The 12,432-nt window shown below is 42.0% G+C and overlaps 1 protein-coding gene across 1 annotated transcript in view; it reads left to right on the top strand.

Moving 5' to 3' along the window:
- The first annotated feature begins 3,396 nt into the window (after positions 1 to 3,396).
- Positions 3,397 to 12,432, top strand: part of LIX1 (limb and CNS expressed 1) — a 31,427-nt gene continuing 22,391 nt past the window's right edge. The window contains exon 1 of the mRNA XM_033164369.1: positions 3,397 to 3,802. Within this exon, the coding sequence (XP_033020260.1) occupies positions 3,694 to 3,802 (109 nt within the window). The 5' untranslated portion in view covers positions 3,397 to 3,693. The remainder of the gene's footprint in view (positions 3,803 to 12,432) is intronic.

Raw genomic sequence — 12,432 nt, 5'->3', positions numbered from 1 at the left:
AGCCTGAAAATGAGATGAGCACCACAACCCCATAGTCACCTTTGACTGGACTTGCGGGTAACTGTCCAGGGGTCCTTTACCTTTATCCAGAAAATTCATGGCTTTCTAAGCCCTGCAGGCATCAGCTGCTCCCTCAAAGAGCAGGAGTAGGCAGTACACTGAGAGCCTGGGAAGGAGGACTCCATTGGATGAACATAATGATGCCCAGGAATTCATCCTGGTAGACCTAGAAAGAAGAAGAGGTGACCTCAGCCTATGGCAATCCTCTTCTCACACACTGAGCTGTGCATGCGTAGAGTATAGCAAGGGATTAGACTTGAGTTAATATGATTTCACATGCTTCAGACTTTGTTTCATTTTGGGATAAAGACAAAGGTATTTAAAGCATTTTTGAAAAATAGAAGTCGTTCCAAGGCATAGCCATGAGTAGCCACTTGTCTTTAACCTTTGGTTTTGTTTAGATTGCCATACATTTCTCTGGGGATAAAAATGGCTAAGGGAGGAACTCGGCCCTGACATTGTACCATGATATATCTCTTAACAAGAAGAGGTAGAATTCCTGAAATATCTGAAGTCATCAGAGGTCACTATGAAGTTTATACAATGGCTGGACTCCGCAGTGTTCCATTTATATTTCATATGTAGATATTAAAACAAAAGTTTACTTTATTTACTGGGAACCTGAGGAAACAGGGAGGTTAAGTCAATAACGTCCCAGACAGTCCTAACAAATCCACATATTTAGCAGGTATCAGAGGATTGTTTAATCAACATCCTTCAAATGCATTTTTAATGGATGCACTTAACAGTGTTTCTCGTAAATGGTCAAACAAGAGTCACAAAAATATTAAAGACTCTTGTATCTGCTGGTACAATATTGTGTATATTACTTGACTTTCAGCTATATGGGAATAAAAAGCTGTCAGCTACGTTTGCTACCCAACCACCCTGGTTGATATTTGTAACTGAACTGAAAGAAAATCAGGAACAGGTGTCTTTTTTTTTTCTCCTTACCTCGGTTAAGAAATAGTCCATCTGCAGATGTTATTAAGCCTCCCTACAGAGAGGTGAACATTGCCAAGATGGGCAGAAGCTCTTTCCTCATTTGTTTTAAAAAAAAATAGTATACAAAGGTAAGAGTCTGTCAGGAAATCTCATACAGGCCCGTTGGCCCATGTAATCGTACTGATTTGAGAGGTGGATCTTGATTTTTTTTTAATGTTTTTGTTCCCTGAGAGGTGTTTTTAAAAATAAAAAAACTCCAAGCACTAAAGTGGGGGGGTAGTGTTGGACTCCCAGTATCTAGCAGCCCCAGACAGTAGTCATGGATGGAGGAAGCCAGCATCCTAAACCCCTACCCTAAAGTTTTATGTGCATCCTAACTCTTCCACACAGTCTGGACAGGATATGGCCTGGCATGGTCAGCCATTTTGTGTTCTCTTACGTGTCATAAGGGTCAAGTGACCCTATGCTCAGGCTACAATACAGTTTTTTACACAATTTATATTGTTCCACCTGTTGAACTACAACATCCTCCAGACAGCATGGCCAGTGCTCATCGATTATGGGAGTTGTAGTCCACAACATCTGGAGGGCCAGAGGTCGCCTAACCTTGCCTTAGTCTACAACCCAAAGACTAAGTAAGCACATGCTACTATATTTGCTCACATTGCCCTTTCTTCTTCCTTTCTTCCACTTGCCTTCTGCTCTCTTTCCCATGAATGAAATTAAAGATTACAAGATGCTTGGGGCAGGGACCTGTGTAAACCTCCAAATTTCAAAGCTGGAGGCAGTTAAAGCAATTTTCTCAGGTCCAAACCATGAGCCTAGGTCAGTTCATTTTAGCAGGGACTGGTTACGTTATTTCTTTGAATAGTATCTGAATCAACTGTGTTGTCTGTGTGCTGTTCGCTTTCTCAGAAGTCCTACTGGAGAGCCAGTGTGGTGTAGTGATTAAGAGCGGTAGACTCATAATCTGGGGAACCGGGTTCGTTCCTCCGCTCCTCCACATGCAGCTGCTGGGTGACCTTGGGCAAGTCACACTTCTTTGAAGTCTCTCAGCCCCACTCACCTCAAAGAGTGTTTGTTGTGGGGGAGGAAGGGAAAGGAGAATGTTAGCCGCTTTGAGACTCCTTCGAGAAGTGATAAAGCGGGATATCAGATCCAAAATCCTCTTCTACTACTGAGTTGAACCAGACGTACCTCAGAATTATGTGTGCATGGGATTTCAGCCTTAGAACAGAAGTAGAAACTTTCCTCATAACATCATGCAAACTAACAGTAATAGTTCACAAAACACTGCAAATGGGTGAAATCACATTCATGGAAGTAGGTTTTCCAGCATTATATTAAAGCAAACGTTTCGAATTTGATCCACCCCCTAACTACGCTTTTTCACTTCTCTACAATAATGGGTGACATCCAAATAAGACACTAAGAGTAGACTCAATTTTTTTAGTCTGAGTATGACTAACATCGGATCTTGTCCAATGTTATCATAACGTTATGAAGAAATTCCAGTGCTAACATATGGCCCTGTACACATCAAAATTGGCAGAAGTGCTTAAACAGCACGTGATATTGAGGAAGGAGAATAGGTAAAGGTAAAGGGACCCCTGCCCATTAGGTCCAGTCGCAGATGACTCGGGTTGTGGCACTCATCTCGCTTTATTGGCCGAGGGATCTGGCTTACAGTTTCCGGGTCATGTGGCCAGCATGACTAAGCCACTTCTGGCGAACCAGAGCAGAGCACAGAAACGCCATTTACCTTCCCGCCGGAGCAGTACCTATTTATCTACTTGCACTTTGACGTGCTTTTGACTTCAGGTCAAGATGAGTCCACGGACAGCTTTCCAAGTCATGTGGCCAGCATGACCATGACTAAACCACTTCTGGCGCAACGGAACACTGTGACAGAAGCCAGAGCACATGGAAACGGCATTTACTTTCCTGTAGCAACAGTACCTATTTATCTACTTGCACTGGCATGCTTTTGAACTGCTAGGTTGACAGGAGCTGGGACAGAGCAAAGGGAGCTCACCCATTGCAGGGATTTGAACCACCAACCTTCAGATCGGCAAGCCCAAGAGGCTCTGTGGTTTAGACCACAGCACCACCCGCGTCCCTACTGTGAAACTTTGAGGCTCCTACTCTCCCTTCTTTATCTTTAAATAGAACTTTGACCAGATAACCCATCAAATAAAGGGTTGTCCTCAGACAGCCCTTCAAGCAGTACATAAAGTTAAGACACCATTGAGCTATGCTATCTAATCTTCTCATTTCCCTTTCCCTCAATTATTATTATTATTTTAAACAATGGGGGTGAATTCTTATTAAGTCAGCAGAAAGTCCAACATTGTCTGCCTCAACAGCTTCAGTCAATGTCAGGATGAAGAGAGGAATGTCTTTCGCATGCTTTGCTTCTCCAGCTAGCCAGTAGGTGGGTGTGTTTAACAGAGGGAAAAGCAAGGAGGAAGGAGCCCTGTCAACCAGCCTCCCCAGCTAATTAGCTCAGCCTACAACAAAGATAAGCGAGCTGGGGAGGAGGACCCCCTGAAGGGTCTTTTGAATCTGGGCAATGTCTGATTGGCAGATGCTGAGGGAGATTCTTTGGTAATCCAGTTCATCATCAATGAGCTGCATAAATTCAGGACAGGGCTGGAAGAATTCAGGCATGTGGTGGACACTTTGTGGATGCAGTCTGCAAGAAGGCAGCCCAAAATGGACAGAACCTTGGAATCTCTACAGCATATAATCTCCCAAGTCCTGCCTCACAGAGACCCTGCACTTGCGTTTAAAGACTGTAAGTACCAAAACAAAGTTTCTGGACTTTGCATTTGAGTCAGGCAGAAACCTGTAACAGGGATGTTGTCTAGATCAGCCCATCAAATGCTCTGCTTAGTGTGTGTGTGTGTGATGTTTATCAATATTTTTTTCCCCCTGCAAGAGTTAGTGCTGCAATTCTCACTGGCATGGGAGTAAGCCCAAATGAACTCAGTGGGTCTTACTACTGTGTAGATATGCTGTGTAGGCTGTGTAGCAGTAAAACACGGGGGGGGGGGAGATTGAGTACTATATTTGCAATCACAGAATAGTGTACTACACATTCACACTTCAAATCCTAGAAGAGTTTGATTATATGTTTAATAAAGTTTTGCCTGAAAACATGCTAAACTGTTTACCGTTTACAATTGTACCTATATATACTAAGATTTACATATGTTCTTTCATCGTAACTCATGTGCTATTTATTTGTAGGAATAATGCTAGTTTCAAGTCACATGCACACTTCAAACTGCATCTGAAAACAATCCTATTTCTAAATACTGAGCCTGTTTGTTCAGTAGAATTTGTATTGAAGTCTCTTAAATTAAGTTCCAAGAAGTTCTCAGTGTCTCAGACTGCAATCCTGTACACACCTGACTGCGGGTAAGCACTGAGTAGGACTTACTTTTGAGTAGACATGCATACAATTGCATTATAAAATAGCTTCAATTTGCTGCCTCAACATTAAGCAGAGACTGCTTACTTTCTAGTTAAAGCTTCTTCGTTTATGGCTCCCTCTGTGATCTTTATAGGACAAGGTGTTGATTCATATAAGAGAGGGCATCAGAATGCAACACAAAAATCTCTTGATTCTGTGCTTGGAAGAGAAAATTATTATATATTCAAGAGGAAGCTAACTTGAAAATTCCCCAAAATTTATCGTGATGAATCAAACTAATAATGTAGTCTCACCTTCTCCACCAGCATGGTTTTTTGTTCAGTTCATTGCTTTTTCATAATTTGTGAAAACTGTCAGTTATAATATTAGTCTAAATTACTCAGTCACATTGTAGAAAAATTACTAGGCTGCCTTTGCTGGGCAACATTTCACAGAGAAAGTTTATTGTTATCTATATTACGCTCTGCAGCACTATGGGGGAGACACTCTTTGAAAGTATCTGCTTAATTTCTTTGTCAGGAGCTATGGCAAGAGTTCGCAACTTCATCAGCCCTTTGCGTTCCTTCTAAAGGAGCATGGGATGAATGACTTTAAATAAGCAGCTGGCGAGAGAGGGAAGTTGTGTATCAGTTATTCCATACATAGTTTGACAGAAATCAAGAGTTAGACAGATAAACACAAATACAGCTCCTGAGGCCACCCAGAAGGAAAACTCAATGCCGTTGCATCAGTCCCACGTTAAGCAGCAGTTAACAAACCTTGTGGAGGCAGATACATCCCACAAGCACAAAGGATTTGATCTAGAAAAGGTGGGGAACTCCCCCCCTCCCATTGTGGCAGATTCCTGAAGATCATCTGACAAAGGTTTTGATTGAAAATGTATGTACTGGCCTCTCAGACAAAGTTATTGTGACCACCCACAGATTTGTGGGCTGGAAGAATGGCTACAATAAAGCAGGAAAGCACATGGGGCTGGAATACCATTTTCAATGGAATCTTATCACAAAGGGGTTAACCATTAAAAAAAAATAGTTCTTCCACTAGAATATATTGAATATATTGCATCCTGTTAACGGACTTTAGCCAGCTGAATGCTATCAGTCCCTACATTAATGTAGAAGAGGATGAACTTCCATTAAATCAGTGTTTCAGAAACTTTACTTTCAATATAGGTGTCTGCCATGGGTTTGTATGGTCTTGTTTTTTTTTTACATTAATTTACCAGTACTGTTCTTTTCTGTGTTGTCTTTAATGGTTTTATGGCTGTGCTTATTATATTTTCTACATCACCTTGAGAAATGTATATGGAAGGGTATTAGTAGTAGTAGTAGTAGTAGTAGTAGTAGTAGTAGTATTTATACATATATTATTTATTTAGAAGAATTCCATTCCCCCTATTATCTACATGAGTCCCAAAGGCTGCTTATATTTCCCATTCACTTCCCCAGCAGTTTCAGTATATAAGGTCCTATATGGATTAAATCCTTGTCCCTACAATTATGGTATTTGCCAACCCTTTGCTTCCCCCCCCCCCCCAATTGGTTTTTTTCCCCTGGAGTCATTCTTACCAGTATTCAAACTTGAAATGGAGATTTATGTAAAATCACATACGCACAACAAGTTCCATGGCACTATCTTAATGATCAGGGCAGATGTATCATACGCTGCTTTTCTGCATATTTTCTGCCCCTTTGGAAATGTATGTGAGAGTCAAACTGGAGTTTCACAGAGTCATATAGTTTATAAGGACACAGAGGATCATCTGGTCCAACTCCCTGCACTGCAGGAATATGCAGCTGTCCCATATGGGGATCAAACCTGCAACCTTGGCATTATGAGCACCACGCTCTAACCAAGATTGAACTTGAAATGTAAAATTCTGTCTTGAACAAGCTAATATTTGAACTTAAAATGTCCTGAATACATATACCAAATGCCGTTTCGGTATCAATGTTTAGGGGAGATATGTTGTTACAAACATGAAACCAGACGAGAAGCCTTACTTTGCTTGGTCAATAGCATTCTCTAGCTCCATAGAACAACAAGATGTGAGTTCTATGAATATCACCACTGAAGACCAGATATTATTAGGCTGTTATGTTATCCTAATCACCTGGGAATAAGTCCCTTTGATAGTCATGGCACTAATTCCGAGTACACTTTATGCAGTAGGATTGCTCTGTAAATCCTTTAAAGTAGGAACAGAGAACCTGTGTCCCTCCAGATATTGTTGGACTACAATTCCCATCATCCCTGACCTGCTGTCTGAGGCTCATGGAAGCTGGAATCCAATGACAATTGGCGATCACAGTTCCCAATCCCAGCCGTAAAGGAAGTAAGCAGTACATTGTTATACTATTTTGAAAGAAAGATAATACCGCAGTCACATGATCTGAACACCAAGGACCTCATGGCCAAGCCTTGTTCAGTGCTGCAGCATTACAGATATGACATGATAATCCTTAGACAGCAGTAAAAGGGAAGATTGATTCTGTGGAACCTCAAAGGACTTGGGGTTATATGCAACTCAGTTTTACTCAGAGTAAACCCATTGAAATTAATGGACCTAAATTAGTAGTGCCCACCGATTTCCGTGGGAAGGGGCACTCAACTGGTGTTTTATGGCAGGTGTGTTCTGCACTATGCAGTTGACACAATAATAGTCCCTTAGTGGTGGGTTTAGTCTGTTTTATTACTTCCATGATGGTTCCCCAATGCTACCATATTATTGCTGTCTGGAAGACCACAGTACAACAAAAGCAGGACCAATATATATATGCAAAAATTTCATACCACCAATATTCTGGGCTATATATAAAGCCCAGAACATTGGTGGTATGAAAATGTAATACATTGGTCTTTGCATTTTTCTGAATTATTTGAGCCAATTACTTTGGAGATGAGAGAGGAAATGCATAATACAATTGATGAGCAGTTCCCTCAGTTTTTTTTTACATAAAGGAGGGGCAGCTAAAATGTACTGCGTATTTTATATCACAAAACCAGCCCAGATGAGGTAAAAAGGGGCAAGAGTGGAACACTAACCTGCCCCTGCAAGGGCTCACTCACAGAAGCAAGGAAATAGTCCCTCAAGCAGCAAGAGGCCCAAAACATTGCTCAGAAAGCCCTTTCAGAGGCCTGTACCAGCCACAGACCAGATCCATTTGTCACAGGGAGGTGGGACACATGGACAGAGTGCTCCTTCAGTGTTTCAAGCTATTCGTGCTTATGTGTTATGGTTGACTCAGGTTGTTCCAAGGTCAGCCAAAGGTAACTGAATTAAAAACAGGTTAGAAACCTACAAATTTGTGAACCCTCCACTCAAAGGCTATTTCAATTTCTCAGTGGTTTGGCTTTCTGCAAACTGAAAGGGAATTATGCCTTACAATAATTCCAGGTCTACCCTTGTTTGTAGGCCAATTACATAATCTGTAAAAACCACAAACAAATCTCCGTGGTCTCGTCAAATGGCAGTCTGATGACCACAGTCTTTATGGATTTTTCTAGAATAAGCATGGCCACCATCATTCTTCATATTTATTGTTTTATTAATCATCTTGGGATCAGAACAGTACTTGAAATGCACAAATGAGAGCGCCTGGGCCAATTTCAGGACACATGAAACTCCTTGTTCAGGGGTCCTAATGCTAGTTTTGAAATTGTCTTTGGCAAGAGGCCTGCACAGGCAGGGAGCCAAGAACCCCTTCTGAAATAACATGATCCTCAAGGCCACCACCAGGAGACCTCACGGAGAAGTGGAAACACACGCTGATGCTCAACAGCTACACAAAAGATTATCTAGGAATAAATCACTGATAACTGCCTCAAGCTGAGGGCAGTGGAAAAGCTTCAGGACCTCAACTCAAGTCCTCCAGAGCGGAGAAGCCAAGAAAGTAGAAACATAATTGGATTCTTCAGAAATCAGTTCAGAGGCAATAAGTGGAGCAAGGCTGGAGAACCCGTGGGTCTTCAGAAGTTGTTGGACTTCAACTCCCATCAGCCCCAGTTAGCATGATAAATGGCCAGGAATGTTGGGAGTTGTTGTTCAACAACATCCTGAGACACAGGTTCACCATCCCAGGAGTAAAGTCTGGCCCTCATTTGACTGCCTTCCTCAATCAGGAATCTCAGTCGACTGTTTCAGCTGTTCTAGTGGTACTCTAATATTCTTATTGGGCTAGAACTTATCTGATGAAACAGTACTATACTCTAAGCCAGTGTTTCCCAAACTTGGGTCTTCAGCTAATTTTGGACTACAATTCCCATCATCCTTGACCACTGGTTTTGATAGCTAGGGATGATGGGAGTTGTAGTCCAAAAACAGCTGGAGATCTAAGTTTGGGAATCTGCTCTAAGCTCAGGATGACTATGCATCCACTTATTTTGTCTTTGAGGAGCAAATTAGACATGTAAGCATCAGTTGTGTGTTTCAGAATTGAATCCATATTGATATATAGCAGGGATATGGAACCTGTTGTCTTCCAGTATTCGTTGGGCTGCAGTGACCATCATCCCTGGCCATTGGCAATGCTGACTGGTGCTGATGGAAGCTAGAGTCCAGCAACAGCTGGAAGGCTACAGATTTCCCATTCCTGCTGTAAAGGGATGAGAGGAGAGATGTAAAGCATACTAGGGTAGGCCAATAGGGAGATGCTGAATGGTTCCACTTTCTTCTTGTACCTCCCTGGGGTTTTATTGCCCTCCTGACACCCAAAGAGACAGCTTTTAAAAAGCAGTTTGGGATGAGAAAGTGTAGGCATCGAAAGTATCCCTAAATCACTTTAAAATTTGTCTCCTACTGTTTTATAGCAACTGAACAGTACACCCAGTTCTGATGCACAGGTTCACTGTAGTCCTCTTCAAAGACACCTGAGGACTCCAGGAGTTATCCGCAGAGTGCTCAGGACGCAGCTCTTGCAAAACGCTGGTGTGGCTAAGAGACTGACCTGTGAACTGGGGAGTGCCTTGTTCACATTTCATCTCATGAAGATGGGAAGGGTGTGCCTTGGGATGGAACTAAGCAAGAATGGTTTGTAAATGAAGTGAGGGATTTTATAATGGAAGATTAGAATATGACCAGAGATGATTCAGTCAAATGGAAGGTTGTACTCTTGTCATGAACACATAGATGCAAAATTTTAGGTTGTGGTGAATAAGGGTCTTTTGGGTAAGTAGCAGTTCTCTTTCTCTCTCTCTTATATGATACAGTAATACCATGGAGACTGAGGCAATCTGAAGCAATTTATAACAGTGGTTATGGCCCCAAGGCCCACATATACAAGCTTGTCCAGACCCTCCACCAATCAGTTGCTTTGTAAATTTGTAACTTCAGGCTCACACTACTTAAAACTGAGGATCAAGCACACTGAGGCACCTGTGTATACCCTATAGCCCTTGGACTTGTGCTCACTGAAGATAATGAACTGTTCCATAATGATATGCAGATCAGCATGGTGGAGCCGACCCCCTGCATCTTTGGGAGCTCCTGGGACCCCAGTATCAAGTAGGAGCCCACTACTGGCCCGTCTTGCGCACCCCCTGTCCCTTGACTTCTTCCTCCTCCTCTTCTTATCCCAGTGCTCTGATCAGCACTGGTCAACTGGTCTAGTTGCTATTTACATTTCCCACAATGCCCTTAGTGTACTGTCACTCCAAGGCATGTGGGAAGTTGAACTGGTAGCGTAGACCCTGCTGCCCAGTGTTGCTCAGAGCACTCCCTGTTAACCACCAGATAAGCCCAACAGGAGCCAACAAGGGGGGGACAGGACCCAACCGAGTCCCTTGAAACTTGGAGACATATCAATGACAGGTTAGCCCAATTTATGGGCTTAGCAGTATGAGGGAGTTATAGGCATGTGCACATTTTACAGCATTTTGATTTATAAAATGCAACATGGCAACCAAATTAATATTATATCTCTTACATCCATGTAACGTAACTATTTCAGCCCCATGGCGTTGCTTTTTCTCATTCTACACATTTAAACAATCTGCAAGCATCAAACTGAGCCCAACTTTTACAGCTTCAGTCGAGGTGTGTGTTAAATTATAGCCCCTAATGGGAGGCAGCTGTAAGAAGGTGTGCCTATAAGTTATGGTATTTGTTTAAATGATATGGTTTTACTGATTATGTGTCATAGATTGATTGAGGAAATAGAAGACAATTTTAGTAGCCTTGCGACAAAAAAAAAGTCTTTTACTTTTTTAAAAAATACAACTTAAAAAACCCAAATATGAAATGTATATATCTCTGCAGTCAAATGGTTATTTAATAATAGTCTGACAAGTTAGTTAAAACAACTCTTCTTCTGAAAGCCCTTTTAAAGTATAAAACTGACTAAGCAGGAAATACTTACCGTGTGTGTTCTTTATAAACGGATCGTTTGTGACAATGAAATATTCCCAGGGTTATGGCTCTGTTCCACATTGCTTAGTAAGATTGCAAAACCTCTGCTTGGATAATCCTCTTCTAAAATAAAAGGCACTGCTAGTTCTTTGGGCACTGTGTGTCCTGTTTATTGCAGTCTTGGCATTGTTAATTCTTGTTTTAGTGCCTTCCTTCGTAACTATCTATTGCTCAAAAGCTGAGTTTGTTGGGGTTTTTAAAAATCAAGAAATACAAAGGTTCTTTGTATGGAGCTGATCCTGTTAGTAGGGAAAGGAGCATTCATGGTGGACCATTTCCTATGCCCTGTTGGCTCGTGATCACCTCCCCACCTCTTCCTTTTTCCATTTTTTAAAAATAAATTATTTCCTATTGACACACATTCGTAGGTGGGTGCGGGAGATTAAGTCTCCATACATTCAAAGCACATGGCTTCTCCCCCAAAGAATCCTGGGAACTGTAGTTTATCCCTCACCTTTAACAAACTACAGTTCCTAGGATTCTTTGGGGGAAGCCCTGGGTTTTCAATGTGTGTGAATGTGCCCCAACTACACAAGCTCCAGGGCCACCTTTTAAAGAGCAAGCAGAAGGGTTTCTCCAGTTTTAGTGCTGTGATGTTTCGTGTCAAGACTGGATATAATAGATACCCACAGCTGACATAATAGGACATCAAAAAGTTTGGTTCCCCCATCCTCTTCCCTGCTTAGTTCAGGACAATCCTGAGACTGAGGTGGGGGCGGGGAGGAAGTTGACAGACAGTGGATGGGTTAGAAACAGTAGTATTTTTCTAGAAAAAGAGGTGCCTAAACTCACCATGACCCTTGTTCTCTTCTAATGGCAATGGAGAGGTGCCGGAGCTGAGTTCCAGTGAGTTCCGGCTGACGAAAGCCTTGGTTAGAAGAAGACAGGAAGGTGGTGGCTGGATGTGGGCAGCCTCCATAGACCAGCTTCTACTGCACAAACTTGTTGACCAGCTAGAAACAGGCTCACATGCATAGACATGCTCTGGCCCTCGGCCATTCTCTTTGCGCCCATGCTTCCATTTTACTTTCTTCGTTGTTACATTGAGCTCACGACATGGGTAACCTATGCACATCCTTTGTATAATAATTTGATATCACCACCACAATTCCTGTCACACTCATAGTTTAAGAGGGTTGAGGTTTAACATGGTTTAAAAAAAAAACACAACCCTAAATATCAGCTTTCCCTTAATGGCTTTTAAATGGAATTGTTACGAGACCTGTGTGCATGTGTATGTGTGCCCATATTAGGGAAAGAGGAATGATGGATGTAAATCTGGGCGCGGTGCTGTTTTAACAGACCCAATCTAAAAATCTAAACTGGTTTTGGTTTGGAGGGGTTCCCCCCCCCCATCAGATGTAATTCTTTAAGGCATGTTACCAGTTCTGATATTATCAGAAGTCAAAACTGAGGGGGGAGGAGGGAGAGAGAGAATAAGGAAAGAATATCAGAGGAAGCCTTTGGTGAATGTAAAAGCAACAGGTCACCTATCGTGCTTCAATCTACTAGATTGCTTTGATGACTTTCAGAGATCAACAGCAAGTAGCAGAGCACATTAAATAAGCATTTAATAAAGTCT

Source organism: Lacerta agilis, chromosome 11, assembly GCF_009819535.1.
Source record: "Lacerta agilis isolate rLacAgi1 chromosome 11, rLacAgi1.pri, whole genome shotgun sequence".
NCBI lineage: Eukaryota > Metazoa > Chordata > Lepidosauria > Squamata > Lacertidae > Lacerta > Lacerta agilis.
Note: the sequence above shows the minus strand (reverse complement) of the source record. Positions and strands in the feature narration are given on the sequence as shown.